Source organism: Vanacampus margaritifer, chromosome 6, assembly GCF_051991255.1.
Source record: "Vanacampus margaritifer isolate UIUO_Vmar chromosome 6, RoL_Vmar_1.0, whole genome shotgun sequence".
NCBI classification, from domain to species: domain Eukaryota; kingdom Metazoa; phylum Chordata; class Actinopteri; order Syngnathiformes; family Syngnathidae; genus Vanacampus; species Vanacampus margaritifer.
The window spans coordinates 29,158,627-29,172,386 of record NC_135437.1 but is presented as its reverse complement, the minus strand read 5'-3'; the positions used below and the strand labels follow the sequence as shown (position 1 = coordinate 29,172,386).

The following is a 13,760-nucleotide window of genomic DNA, read 5'->3' as shown; positions in this document are numbered from 1 at the left end:
ATGTAGATTAGCGTTTTCAGATGTTTGCAAATGTCTTATTTGATTAGACACAAAGATGAGTGTTTTCTACAAAGATCTGAGAATATTTAATGCGGAGAGGCTGAAATTACCCAGAATTTCTTGAATTTTAAGTTAATGTCTAAACAATTAACAAAATAGTTGTCGATTTATGTGCTAATTGATTAGTTAACGACTAATGTAATTATTACACTGCTAACATTTAAACAACAACACATTCAAACTGAACTTAAAATAAATGAAAAATAGTGACAGACAAATATTTTAGTCTACATCTATTTTTTTTCTTATTTTATGTTGTGGTAAACACAAAGAAAAATTGCGTTCCTTGTAGCGTTTGAGTCACTTAAAATCCGACACGTTTTCAAAGTAGCAAAAATTGATGCTCGGCGCTTTCAAAAAGCTGCTAGGGTAGACTGAAAAGTTGCTAAATGTAGCAACTTCAGCGCTAACTTGGCATCTACGCGCATGCGCACATTTCCCGAAAGGGGGAAAATAAAGGTCACGAACTCTGACCCTCCCACCAATCTTAGAAAGAAAAATCTAATTTATTCGGATATTAAAGGATAAAATAAAAGTCGCGGTTTATGGACAGGTAAGGAATTACGACTTATGTACGTGCCGAGGCGCCTCTTTTAGCGTTGCCGCTTTTACGCTCACATCCGCGGGGAGGGCGCTGGGGAACAGCCGGGCTGCCAATGGCTTCCTACTAGCACACGGCTAACAGCTAGCTCGTTAGCACGACATCGAGTAAGTATATCGTTCATACCAGCAACCTCCTGAACCATCACGATATTATTTTACATTTTCATGTTCTTATTGTTGGCATAAGTAAAACATTTACTCGCTATCTAGCACGCTAGCTGTTATATAGCAAACGTTAGCGCAAATGCTAACATTGCTAACCATTATTCCACTAAGCGACCGGAACGTCCGGCTTAAAAGTGGAAAATGGAGATAATTGTTGCTCCTATTGTGCGGTTTTGTGGAGGAATTTGGAGGCTATTTAAATACAAAATTTGTTTTCGCCGTCCCCGTGCTCGCTGCGTTTCCGCTTGCCCATACGGGCCTCTTAGCATACTTTAACCCTTCAATGTTGACCTTTCACCGACAGGAAAAGAAATACCTTTATCTTCCGTATCGATTTTTTTTTAAGCGGGGGCGATGTCAGTCGGGAGTTTTTTTGCTTGGATACCACATTCACGCTAGGTTGTTCCTTGGCACTTTATCGTGAATAAAACATTTTGCATTTAATTGTCCAGACGGAGTTGCTAACACAGGCCACAAACGTTTGCTTGTCTCAAGAATGCATCTAATATGGAAAGACGTTTGAGCATTAATTTAATGTCCATGATGTCCATCTTATGGTCCATATACTAGTACGCTACTTGTCCTTTTTGTGTCGGTTCAGCATGCAGTATAGTTAATATTACTTTTATTTGGTTAACTGCAAGCAAAGCTTTGGTTCTGACATGTCTCAAGCAACTGTGGAGCCTACACCCGAGGTCAGGGGTCATTCTAAAACGGCCGTGACCCCAGTGGAGCAGATCCAATGACGCTTACCGGGAGACTGCTGCGTGGTGTAATAATGCTCTGCAGAGATGCTTGCTGGCCACAAAGTTTTCTTCCAGCGTCACAAGCTAATCTGGAAAATGAGTTAATCCAGTAAAACAGTCAATGCACTAGTAAAACCACATTTGCCACACCTGCCATACATAACTTTCCTTAGACTGGTGGGACAACTTTCGGCTGAAGCTATCGGAAATTTGTTGTCGGGTTTATTCATCCAATAGACCATAAATGAAATAATAATACAATAGCAAATTTGTGTGTAACGTACTGTTACATGTTAATACTTGGGCGGGCCACCCAAGTAAATTGGCCACCACCCAAGAAGCTTTCAAAAAAATGTATTAAAAAAGAAAAGAAAAAGTGTGGCGACAGGATATACCGCATGTAGCGTTAGTTCGCCGTCACTCACTTGTGGATCGTGAAGCTAGAGGAGACGTAGTAACAGGACTGCGACCCACCTCCCGTCCAACCCGCCTCCCATCCCCACCGGCGGAGTCCACCCACCCAAGTAGATTTTAAATCTGTGGGAAACACTGCACTGTGTCGCCATCATGTCTTGCACTGTAATATCTGTGACTTTGATTGTGTGTGGCTTTAGAAGACGGAGCCTGACTTACCAAATCCGCAGCCCGCCACTGGTATTACATATACGTTTCCTTTCTAGGTGCATATCCTTGATGGGGCTCTGAGGCGAGTGGATGTGAGCAACGTGAGTATGGATGGGCAGACGCAGGAGTTACAGCTTGTGTCAGCAGATAGCAACATGTCAATGGGACACAGGATTCAGGTAATCTTTATTTTAATTTTTTTTTTATTTTGATATCATGACAGATGATGCTGTATGAATAACCCACCTCCACTTACATTAGGTACTTGTACAATAGGGACAAATTATTTTGGTGTCCTTTAGATAAATGTGTGTCACTGTCAACGTTGTCAAACAACACAAACTCATTTGCTCCCAAAAACGTATAAATACGTTCTATTTTAAATGTTTTAAGTGTCCCAAAGACATATACGTTTTTATGTTTTTTTTTTAATTAGGGATGCACGATAATATCGGTGGCCGATGATTATCGGCAATCATGGACCAATTTGACGTCATACAGATAAATCAGATAATAAAGAAATCCGCTGAGAATAATAGACGTGCTACATTGTTCCATCTGTTGTGGTTGTGTCAAGTTGTGCCCATAGTGGATACCATTTTATTTAAAAAAAAGAGAGAGAGAGAAAAAGATCAAGACAATTTGTATGTGCTTTTTTTCTTTGTAATGCATTGCCGAGGTATGGGATCAAGACTTGGTATCAGCTAATACTAAAAACAAATGGCTCGGATTTGGACTTGGGTGCAAAAAAACCGCGATTGAGACGTCTCTAGTTTTTACTGTAATGAATTTTAGAACACTTGCAAGCATGTCCCGCACTTTATTTGCTGACCTTCCACTTGACTGCAATGTGACCTTTTCCTATCATCCAGATTGTGACTGATCCCCAGACTGGCCAGAAGATCCAGATTGTCACCGCCCTGGAGCCGGCGTCTCCCAGCAAGCAGCAGTTCATCCTCGCCAACGCCGATTATTCCCCCGGCGGGAAGGTGATCCTGGCCAAACAGGACGGCTCCCCCAACAAGGTCATCCTCACCGCTCCGGACAGCTCCGGGGTTAACCAGCTGCTCTTCGCCTCTCCCGATCTGTCTGGGCAGCAGATTCAGGTGTGATCCCGCCCCCGGGATGACTCGCAACTCTTTTGATTCGCCACATTCACGTGTACGCAGAAGCCACGTTAGGTTGAGGTTCATCGATTGTGGACCCGCCGTATCGTGGATTTTTAAGGGATTTGGGTTTTGTGGATGTGGCGTGTTTTCTAAGGAAGCGTGTTGCATTCACATGAAAAAAAAAAAAAACCCTCCTGTTTTTCTCACCATTTTTGGGGGGGAGCTTAGTTTTTTTGTGTAATTTTTTCTGAATATTTTTTTTCTGTTTTACTGGAAAAAAAATTCAGTCCAAAAAAATATTCAGAAAAAAAGGACGAAAAATTAATCAAAAAAATATTCAGAAAAAAGGGGATTTTTTTTTAAACAGAAGAAAAAATATTCCAAAAAACAGCATCAGCTCCCGATTTTCAGAGTTTTTTTTTTTTGACCTGGTACTCTGTTTTTCAGAAAAATTTTCCCCCTATTTTTAAAAAATGAATTTCTCACTGTTTATCAGATTTTTCCTCCCCCCTGTTTTTTCTGAGTAATTTTTCCTCCTGTTTTTCTGGATATTTTTTTTTCTCCGGTTTTTCAGAATATTTTTTATATGACAGAAAAAAAATCTATAAAACAGAAAAAAAAATACCACAAAAAACGAAGTTTGAATTTAGAGTTGAAATTATATGGGGTGGTTAAACATTTTGAAGTGTAATAAATATACAGTGCACAATTCTCTTTTGTCACTTTTAAAGTGCAACAAATCTAAATAGGTATCGAAGAACAACACTTTTATTCATCCGATGAGAGAAATTTAGTTAGTGACTTCTTGAACATTAGTAATGGGCACACACATACACTTGTATTATTAATACAGAAACAACTATCGTTGGATAAAAACATTGAATTTCCATACCTTTATTCAAAAACAGGACATTATTTCAAATTGGCAGTGCAAAAATTTTTCGAATGTAAATTCATTGATTCACTTACGAGTTTTTGTTGCGTGAAATCCATCAGAAAAAAAATTCAAATCTAATCTACGAAGAAGAAGAAAAACAGCTCGAGGCCAAATGTTCTTGCTCTTTGGAGAACTGTGCAAGCAAGTCTTCTTTTGTGACGGTCTCACTTCTTGACAGCAAGAGAGTGACATCCGAAACACTGGAAAAAGTCTCTTTCCATAATTGCAAGTGTGTGAGAACGATTACAGATTTTTTTTTTTTTTAATGGTCTCAGTATGGTGGATGTTCACCTGCAAACAGGTGTTCAATTGTTGTCAAGGTGTTGACTGACACTCTTCTCTGTCCCTTTGTCAGTTTGTAACCGAGAGCTCCGAGCAGTTACTCGTCAAGCCTATCGTGGAGTACTGCGTTGTGTGCGGGGACAAGGCCTCAGGTTGGAATCCACGTGATTTTGCCCACATACATACCCCCCCCCCCCCCGCCCCCACCCCCGGCATGACCTTGTTTTCGTCCCTCCGGCAGGGCGCCATTACGGAGCCATCAGCTGCGAGGGCTGCAAGGGCTTCTTCAAGCGCAGCATCAGGAAGAACCTGGTGTACACGTGCAGGGGCTCCGGCGAGTGCGCCATCAACAAGATCCACCGCAACCGTTGCCAGTACTGCCGACTGCAGCGCTGCATGGCCGTGGGCATGAAGCAGGATTGTACGAGCGTGCGGTCCGTGTGCGCGTGGCGCCGGTTCTGCTTCTGACCGCTGTGCTGCCGTTATGTCGTAGCTGTGCAGTGCGAGAGGAAGCCGGTGGATGTGCCCGTCAGGGAGAAGTCTGTCAACTGCGCCGCCTCCACGGAGAAGATCTACATCCGCAAGAACCTGTGCAGCCCGCTGGCCGCCACGCCCACCTTTGTGTCCGACAAGGAGACTTCCAGGTAGCGGACAGACACGATCACTTTACTACATTGCGTTATGTTTACGACAGCAACTAGTGGCGCCTTGACTTGTGATTGCCCCAACATATGCGCTCAAATTGGACCTTCTGCCATCTAGTGGAAGAGAAGAAGAAGTTCTGCCTCTCACTATGCTGAGAATAGATGAATAATAAAAAAAAAGGAATATGGTGAAAAGTGGAATATGAGTTATGCAGCAAAATCCATCCATTTTCATCCATCTCAGGTGGCAGCCATCTTGCCACTTGCTGTCACATCGTAGTTGCTTTGGGCTCAGGCAACGACCAATCACAGCTCACCTGTTTTCTGAAGCTGAGCTATGATTGGTTGTTGCCTGAGACCTGAACTGTGAAGTCATTTGGCATCAGGAACTTTGTATTTAGTACAAATAAATAAATACAAAGTTCCTGATGCCAAATTACCCGCATATCACCAAAATGGGTGCTATAAAAAATATTTTAGTCATTGATACAGTAATTTCAGAATAAGTCATAAAATTGAGTTTTAATTTAAAAAAAATGCACTGAGCGTGATATTGATTTGTGTTGATTTTCTGCCATAATTGCAGTTTTAAGATGTTGGTGTGATGTAATCGTTAACATAAAATAACTTTCTGCACATTTTTTTATTTTATAATACAACTTCAAAGTCTCCACAAATAAATGCATTATTGTTACATTTATTACTGCTATATTTTGACATGGTCGTGTCTGCTGCGTTGCGACTGGAATTCCTCCAGTACAGTAAGGGGCGGTTAAATTTTTTTTTTTTGTGGCGTTAAAGGAACTTTATATATTAGGGATGGGTGAGTACCGATACCAGGTATCGGTATTGGGCCAATACCAGGCACATTTCATGGTATCGGTACTCGTGACGTTAATGTGGACAACACTACAGGAACTAAAGGCTGAAATAGTTATTCTGCATTTATTGACCACCACATAATCATGTGATTTGTGATCTGTGACAGTTCTGGACTCTATATGAACAGGTCTACACATTTGCTGGAGTCAAGCATGTTGCTCAACATTCAACAATCCTTCCCAAAGCTGGAAAACACCATCTTGATCCCAGCATCTCCGGAAAAGGTAACGCCAGCTTGTAAATGTACAAAACACTCTCAGGCCACAGTATTAGGCAGAATGAAATCCAGTGCGGCTCTACTAAATAATCGGTCTTGTTAAAAAGAGAAAATCCACGTTCCATGCCGGTGTCGCCCTCCGCAGCACCACGACCCTTCTCAAGGTGACCTCAGCACGCTGGCCAACGTGGTGACCTCGCTCGCCCACCTCAACAAGGCGAGAGAGGCCAGCGACGGTGCCGGCGAGCTGACGGGCGTGGAAACGCTCAGCAACGGCAACAGCTCCATGACGGACATGCAGGAAGACGAGCAAAGCGACATCTCCAGGTGAGCGGCGACGTCGTACGAGGAGGGAAGAGGCGGCTGCTTGTTTGCTAAGAGCGCAAACGCAAAAGTCCTGAGATTTCATGCAACGCCCCCCCAAAAATATGTTTGTGTTCCATATTAAAAGCCAGACTTCAATTTTGTAAATTGCAGTTTTTTTTCTTCTTTTTTTAAATTATTGTTATTATTTTTTTCTATTTTTTATATATATATTTTTTTAATTTTATTTAATTTATTTATTTATTTTTATTTTTTTACTTGATTTATTTTTATTTTTTAATTCTGTCAATTCAATGTTACCTTGTGCGTCCTCCAGAGCCTTTGACACGCTGGCCAAAGTGCTGCATGCCGGCGACGGCTCGTCGGCGACCAATCTGGAGGCCACCATGCAGCTGATGTCGGGCGACCAGTCGGGCCCGGTGGTGGAACTGGAGGGCTCTTTGCTCTCCGATAGCCATATTCCCTTCAAAGTAAGCACGTGGACCACAAAGTGCGCGCTTTTTTTTTTTCCCCTCTCTCTTCTGGTCGCTTGCTAACGTTTTGGTTGCTACAGCTTATGATGCCCGTGCCTGTGCCAGAGTACCTCAACGTCAACTACATCTGCGAGTCAGCCTCACGCCTCCTTTTTCTCTCTATGCACTGGGCACGCTCCATACCGGCCTTCCAAGTCTTAAGGTAAGTCGCACGTGCTCACCAGGAAGCTTCTTGGCCACCTCTAACAACGCCACCCTACCCCCCCCCCCCACACCCCACCCCCCATTGTGTTTTTCCAGCGGTGAAGAGGACAACGACATCAACCTAATGAAAGCTTGCTGGAACGAGTTGTTTGCTTTGGGTCTGGCTCAGTGCTCCAACGTTATGAACGTGGGAACCATCTTGAGTGCCATCATCAGCCATCTGCAGACGAGCTTACAGGAAGGTGCGAGTAATCTAGCGCCTTGGCTTTACAAGTGCCGCTCGGGGGGCGGTCACAGTTGCCTTGCGGCTGCTAATTGAACGTGGCGAGGAGCTGCGCTGGACCACAGCACACGCCCGCACGCTCACGTACAGACCAACTGACGTCAGTATTTATAAAACAGTCGATATCTATAAAACACATCAAATAATGTGTTTTTATCTTCTAATCAAATCAAATCTGCTTACCTTTTAGCTTTGGGGAAGTATTTCAAACTTCCAAAGTCGGTCTGGATCTGAGCCTTGCAGAAAAACTTGTTGTGGGGGCAGTTGTTTAGAAAAAAAGAAGAAGACCTGCACACACACATATTTTCAGAAATCGGCAGATGGCAAAAGATTGACTTGAAGTTGAAGTCAACCGTAAACATTTCTTGACAATAGCATGTTATATGTGAGCTCTCTGGTCTAAACATGACATTCGTAGGAATATCACATTTCATGAGTTATGCAGCAAAATCCATCCGTTTTAATCCATCTCGGGGCGGCCATTTTGCCATTCGCTGTTGACTGAAGATGACATCACAGTTGCTCAGGCCCATGACCGGGCACAACTCACCTGTTTTCTGAAGCCGAGCTGTGATTGGCCGTTGCAACATTGACGTCATCTTCAGTCGACAGCAAGTAGCAAAATGGCCGCCCCCTGAGATGAATAAAAACGGCGGGATTTTGCTGCTTAACTCATATTGCACTAACGCATAATCAATCAGAATACCACATTTAGACTAGTGGGGCTCCATAGAACATATTGTTGGCAAAAAATGTTTTGGGGGTTTGACTTCCCCTATGCTTATTTTACACTTTAATCAGGGATGTGATTTTTCCGCTAATTCGCGGAATTCCGCTTTTATTTTATCTCCCCCCAAAAAAAAAAAATTCAGATTTTTTTTTTTAAATATATATAGTAGTTCATTGTGTATGCACATGACTCCGACAGATAACATCTTCTGCTATAACAAAGACATTTGTGGTATGCTCTAATATGAGTTACTTTTCATTTGGTCATGATACAATTATTTGTTCATGAAATTTGAACTCTTCAACATTATTTATGTGTTAACTTAGTAATCACATTAGTTAGATATGATGATATTCTCAGTGATAGTTTTTAAAAGCAAAGGCAGTCCAATGTTTTTGAATGTGACTGATTTTGAGTTGACTAAAACTGCCATTTTATATGGGATAGTTCAATATACATTGAAAATTTATGCTGTTGTTTTGTCTATTTCTTTGTCATGTGAGTGCATTGAAAGTACTTAAAAACACGGAAAACCCATGAGCTCCGGGGGGCTACGCGCCCCTTGTCCCCCCACCAGGGCACTGCCCTGGACCTAGCTGGGTGCCAGCGGCCCCCAGACCCCCGGCTAAATTTTCAGATAATTTCACTTTGGTCAAATCACATCCCTGTTTAATGGTTGGCAGGCACTCTGAAAACCAAACCATTTCATATTTGAAAAGTCAATCGTCCCCATTCAATCTCCAGCTATGTTCAACTCGACAATGCTGACGATGGCAGATTCAATGTTGCATCCATCATGTTGTCTGTAAATGTCCCCCGGATGTTAGTAGAAGGCCAGATATTTTGTCCTGGTGTTGGACGCGCTCCCTAATGTTTTGTTTTGCTCTCTGCTGGTGTCCAACAGAGAAGCTCTCCCAAGACCGGGTCAAACTGGTGATGGAGCACATCTGGAGGTTGCAGGAGTTCTGCAACAGCATGACCAAGCTGTCCCCGGACGCTTACGAATATGCCTTTCTCAAAGCCATCGTCCTCTTCAGTCCCGGTGCGGCCCGTCAGAAGACTTCAACCGTTGCGAGTCCTAATTTCTACATGTAATATATCCCTCCATTTAATTGTGCGTCAGATCACCCCGGGATAGACAACACGCTGCAGATCGAGAGGTTCCAGCAAAAGGCCTACATGGAGCTGCAGGATTACGTAACGCGAACGTATCCAGAAGATTCCTACCGGTTGGCTGTTTTTCTTTACTTGTTGTTTATGTTGGTGTCAATTTCAATTGTAATTTGGACCCCAGGAAGAATTATGCTCACCTCGGCAAAGACGCATAAGGAACATAAACATAACAAGATTGTCGGGTAGAGATTTGTACTGTGTAACAGACGACGATAAATAAATTACTAAATAAATGAATACAAGTGGAAAATAAAAACGATTATATAAAAAATATCATTCAAAAAATAAATATAAATGGAAATAAAAAAAATATATAAATCAAATAAATGTGAGAGGGGTTTTATTTTTTGATTGATATTTAATTTTATATATATATATATATATATTTATATTTATTTTTTAATCTCGTTTTTTATTTGTGTATTTATTTGTACTTTTTGATTTATTTATGGGTATTTGTGTGTGTGTGTGTATATAATTTTTTGTAATAATTATTTTTTTTATATTTTTTATATCTTTTTCTTTTCACTTGTAGTCATTTAAATATTTTTTCTTTTAGCGGTTTTGGTCCTACATAGACGACAACCACGTCTCGTCACGTGACATCACGCGTCGCTTCCTTCTTCCGCAGGCTGTCCAAGCTGCTCCTGCGGCTTCCCGCCCTGCGTCTGATCAGCGCCGCCGTCACCGAGGAGCTCTTCTTCGCCGGTCTCATCGGCAACGTGCAGATCGACAGCATCATCCCGTACATCCTCAAAATGGACTCCACTGACTACAACAGCCAGTCGCTCCCCGGGGTTTGACCCCCTTTGCTCCAGCCGTCCCCTCTTTAGCCTTCCCAAAGACTGGACTGTCGCAGCCAGGCGACGGCCATCGCGCCATCGCGGCGCGGTTCGGCTACAGTATTTTTGTGGAGCCTCGTCAAGTCGGTCAGCGGAGCGCGATCGTGTAAGGTGAGAAAGTTTGCTGGGTATTCAAGTGGCGACGTGTGCACAATCAGGACTGAAGCATTGCTATTGCAAAGTGTGCATTTTACTGTACATACGGTAGGATTTTATGCGCCTGAAGGCCTTTTCGCAAAAATGTCAACAACATGTTCGACATATTTTCTATAGACTGCTCACAAAAAAGATCGGGATAGTTGACTTTGGAGTGAAATTTCAGGATGAACTTAAAATGCAAAAACTGTTCAATGTTTCAGAACGTAAAAAAAAAAATAAATCATAACATTTTTGATCCAGTACTTTCCCCACTTCTTCGCCTTTCTGTGACTCTTCCAGTCTCTGTTTAGCAACCCGTTGATGATACGCTAAGCTCAGTGGCCAATTCCCAAGTGGCCACTTAAGCTTTTCGTGTCATCGGCTGGTTGCACCAGAAACACCGGAAGAGTCACAGAAAGGCATAGTGATGACGCATATCCTGTCATTTCACCCCTAAGCCCAAAATGTCACAAACTTTTTCCGAGTTAGTCATGCTGTCCTGTTTTTTTTTTTTTTTTTGCATTAAAAATGTCCTCCTGAATTTATTTGTGACTATTGTTAAAGGTTATAACCTTGTTTTTGTTTTAAATGGTTGTATTTGTTTGGCCATCCAAAGGATCGGACCGACAATGCTGTCACTGTGTGTAAATAGAACTTTGGAGAGAATTTGGCGGGGAGCACTCTGTGATGATCACATCCTGTCTTTTGGACACAAAAAAATATCTCATATGGGTCTTGTCATCAGAAAATAAAAAACAAGTCTCGATTATATTTTTTAGACTTCCAACAAGCTTTTCGTGTGTTGCTGCACTTGCGAATTGTTTTGTTTAGCCTCACAGAAGATCACTTTAAAAATAGGGGGGGACAAGAAATGTTAAAAAAAAAAAAGGGGGGTCAAAAAATTATTTACGATTCTGACAAAGACTAGACAAAAAACAGACTACAGTTTAGTACAAATTAAGTTTAGATTGTGGTCCTATAATGTAAAATAATAATAATAATACTGACAGGAAAATACAACATCTGGCAAAAATGATAAAAATCTGACAAACACTTAACGCAGCATACCTGACAAAAAATTGCTGAAAACAAAAATGTAAACAAGATGAAAAAAAACAACAACAATCTGTCAAGCGCCACACAGTGAGGCATACTCGCTAAACACGAATTACCATCGTTGAGTTGAGTGCGCTGCCGTTGCCCTGGTAAATTTCCCCTTTGTCAGGTGCCCATCCCTGGTAAACCTGTTTTGGTGAAACTGACCTTAACACACGACTCAAGCATGCACTCAAAGTCCCCTCCTAATTTGGGAGCTTACAAAGTGAAACCTGCCTTCAAGTCCAAATGTTTACCTGCTCGGGATCTTGCTAGCTTGCAAACTGTGGCGGGGGTTTCTACTTTTTGGACCCTGGATTTGCCACCACCGGAGGAGCCGGAGAAAACCAGAGGCGGCAAATCCAGGTCTAGAAGGAAAAAAACCCTGCCACAGTTTGTCTTTAGCCCCTTGTGCTAGCCAGCTAGCGCCGGAGCTGGTAAACGAGCACCCGGGAGCTTGCTGGCTATAGTGTGGTTGCATAAGTGTGCACACCCTCTTAATCACCAGACATGTGACTGTTGAAAATGAAGCAAACTCATTCAACCTCATGCGAAATGGCGGTCAGGCACACAAGTGCTTCTGACTAACCCCAAATAAAGTTCAGCTGTCTTCCTCGGCACTGCCCGTCAACCCCAAATGGGCTCGCTTACGGCAATCCGCACAAAAAGCTTCCCTTAGCTTGTCTGCTAACAAAGCGGGCCAAACTAATTGCAGTGACAAAAACCCCCAACTAAAAGTTTTGTGCGAGCGGTGACGCAACGTGTGGGCCGATGCGCCGGTCCCGCCTGGGTGGATTAGCCCGTTCCAGTCGGGCTCAATGTGGCCCATAGAGCCAGGTGGAGCGTTCCCACGCTCCGGCTGGGATTTGGGATTCATTTGCGCCCAAGGAGGGATTGCCAAAGCGGGCTACAAAAGCTCCATTTTGCAAGGAGACTTAATATTGTTCACGTAAGCGCACTTACGTAAGATTTGAAGCGTGGAATGGAATGTTACGCTGCCTCCACTTCAAATTCAGTCCGCTTCCACAATCAAAATTGCTCTTTGAACTACTTGCTCCGTTTGCATCAGAAGTAAACATACATTTGAAGAGCATATTTGCATCTTGTTGTGAATTGAATATAATGAGTTTTATTTTCATTTCTGGTCCCACGTTAAAGCTAATCCTTTTTATTTTTGGTATACTATGGACCCGTATAAATTAAGTAATTCAGAGCCTAATTGTGTGTGTGTGTGTGGGGGGGGGGGGGGGGTTGTTGTTTTTTTTAAGAGGTCTTTGATTTCCTCCAAAATTACACAACTCTCAAGAAAACAATTTTCCTCAAAAACACTGCAGACAAGTTCACCATTTTCACACAACGGTAAGTATTCTGCTTTGTGGATAAAATTTAATGACAGGTACCCAAGCCATATTTGAACATTTTGGGAAACAAAAATAATAATAATAAAAATAGCGACCACACTGGTATTTGTCATCAAATTACAGTATGTTAAAAATTATTTTGGCAGTTATGCAGCTAATAATATTTTTATATATTGACTTTTACACATGACGGTAGCATATAGCTCTTGACTATAATAATGTGTAATGATGTATTTTTTATATTGCCGTATTAGAATAGCTTCAGGTTTTTAACCCTCCTGTTGTCTTGCAGGTTAACTTGACCCATTTTAAAAAGCAAAAAAAATGAGAAAAAATATTATAAAGTGTTATGTTCCATATTTTCTGAGCTCGTACTGGCAAAAAAAATGGGCTACAAAGTGAACAAATATCAAATATAAACACTCATAACACATTTGAGTGATTTTATTAAATGAATATTTTCTGACTTGTTAGTGATGGTGTTGCAAAGTGTGATCCTTTTCCTAATGTTTCATTTTTGATGGTTAAACATGCATCGGGTCACACCGACCTATGAACATTTTTCACGTAGCAAAGGTCCACTTTCATGACGTTTCATGTCTTATGTCATATCGGACCACTTTTGAATATCACACTCTGTACATCTGCGCAACTGATTGGATAACTCAAATATTTGCGCTTTCTTCCGACATGACTTTTTTTCTTTTCTTTTTTTTTTTGAAGCAGAGAATTCAAACCTACGACCTCTCCACTGTGAGACGTGATCCAAGCTAACCTCAAGTCCACCAAATAGTCATTACTCACTTCCTATACATTTGCGGGCTACCAAAGTATTTTTTTTTGTTTCGCCATGAACACTCCGTACGCT

General features: G+C 41.9%; 1 protein-coding gene across 5 annotated transcripts; it reads left to right on the top strand.

Annotated features, from left to right (window-relative positions):
* The first annotated feature begins 484 nt into the window (after positions 1 to 484).
* Positions 485 to 11,207, top strand: nr2c1 (nuclear receptor subfamily 2, group C, member 1). 5 transcript variants are annotated; one of them, XM_077568349.1, is made up of 14 exons: positions 485 to 613; positions 2,255 to 2,377; positions 3,071 to 3,304; positions 4,600 to 4,678; positions 4,768 to 4,947; positions 5,020 to 5,170; positions 6,180 to 6,276; positions 6,415 to 6,596; positions 6,910 to 7,063; positions 7,147 to 7,268; positions 7,367 to 7,512; positions 9,188 to 9,325; positions 9,407 to 9,512; positions 10,088 to 11,207. In XM_077568349.1, exons 2-14 carry the CDS (start codon positions 2,306 to 2,308, stop codon positions 10,257 to 10,259), a joined length of 1,833 nt encoding a protein of 610 aa, XP_077424475.1. In that variant the 5' UTR covers positions 485 to 613; positions 2,255 to 2,305; the 3' UTR covers positions 10,260 to 11,207. The 5 variants fall into 5 exon arrangements, with proteins under 5 accessions (XP_077424475.1, XP_077424474.1, XP_077424473.1 ...); XM_077568348.1 differs by having other exon boundaries at positions 6,412 to 6,596; XM_077568347.1 differs by having other exon boundaries at positions 6,159 to 6,276.
* Positions 11,208 to 13,760: the final 2,553 nt, after the last annotated feature.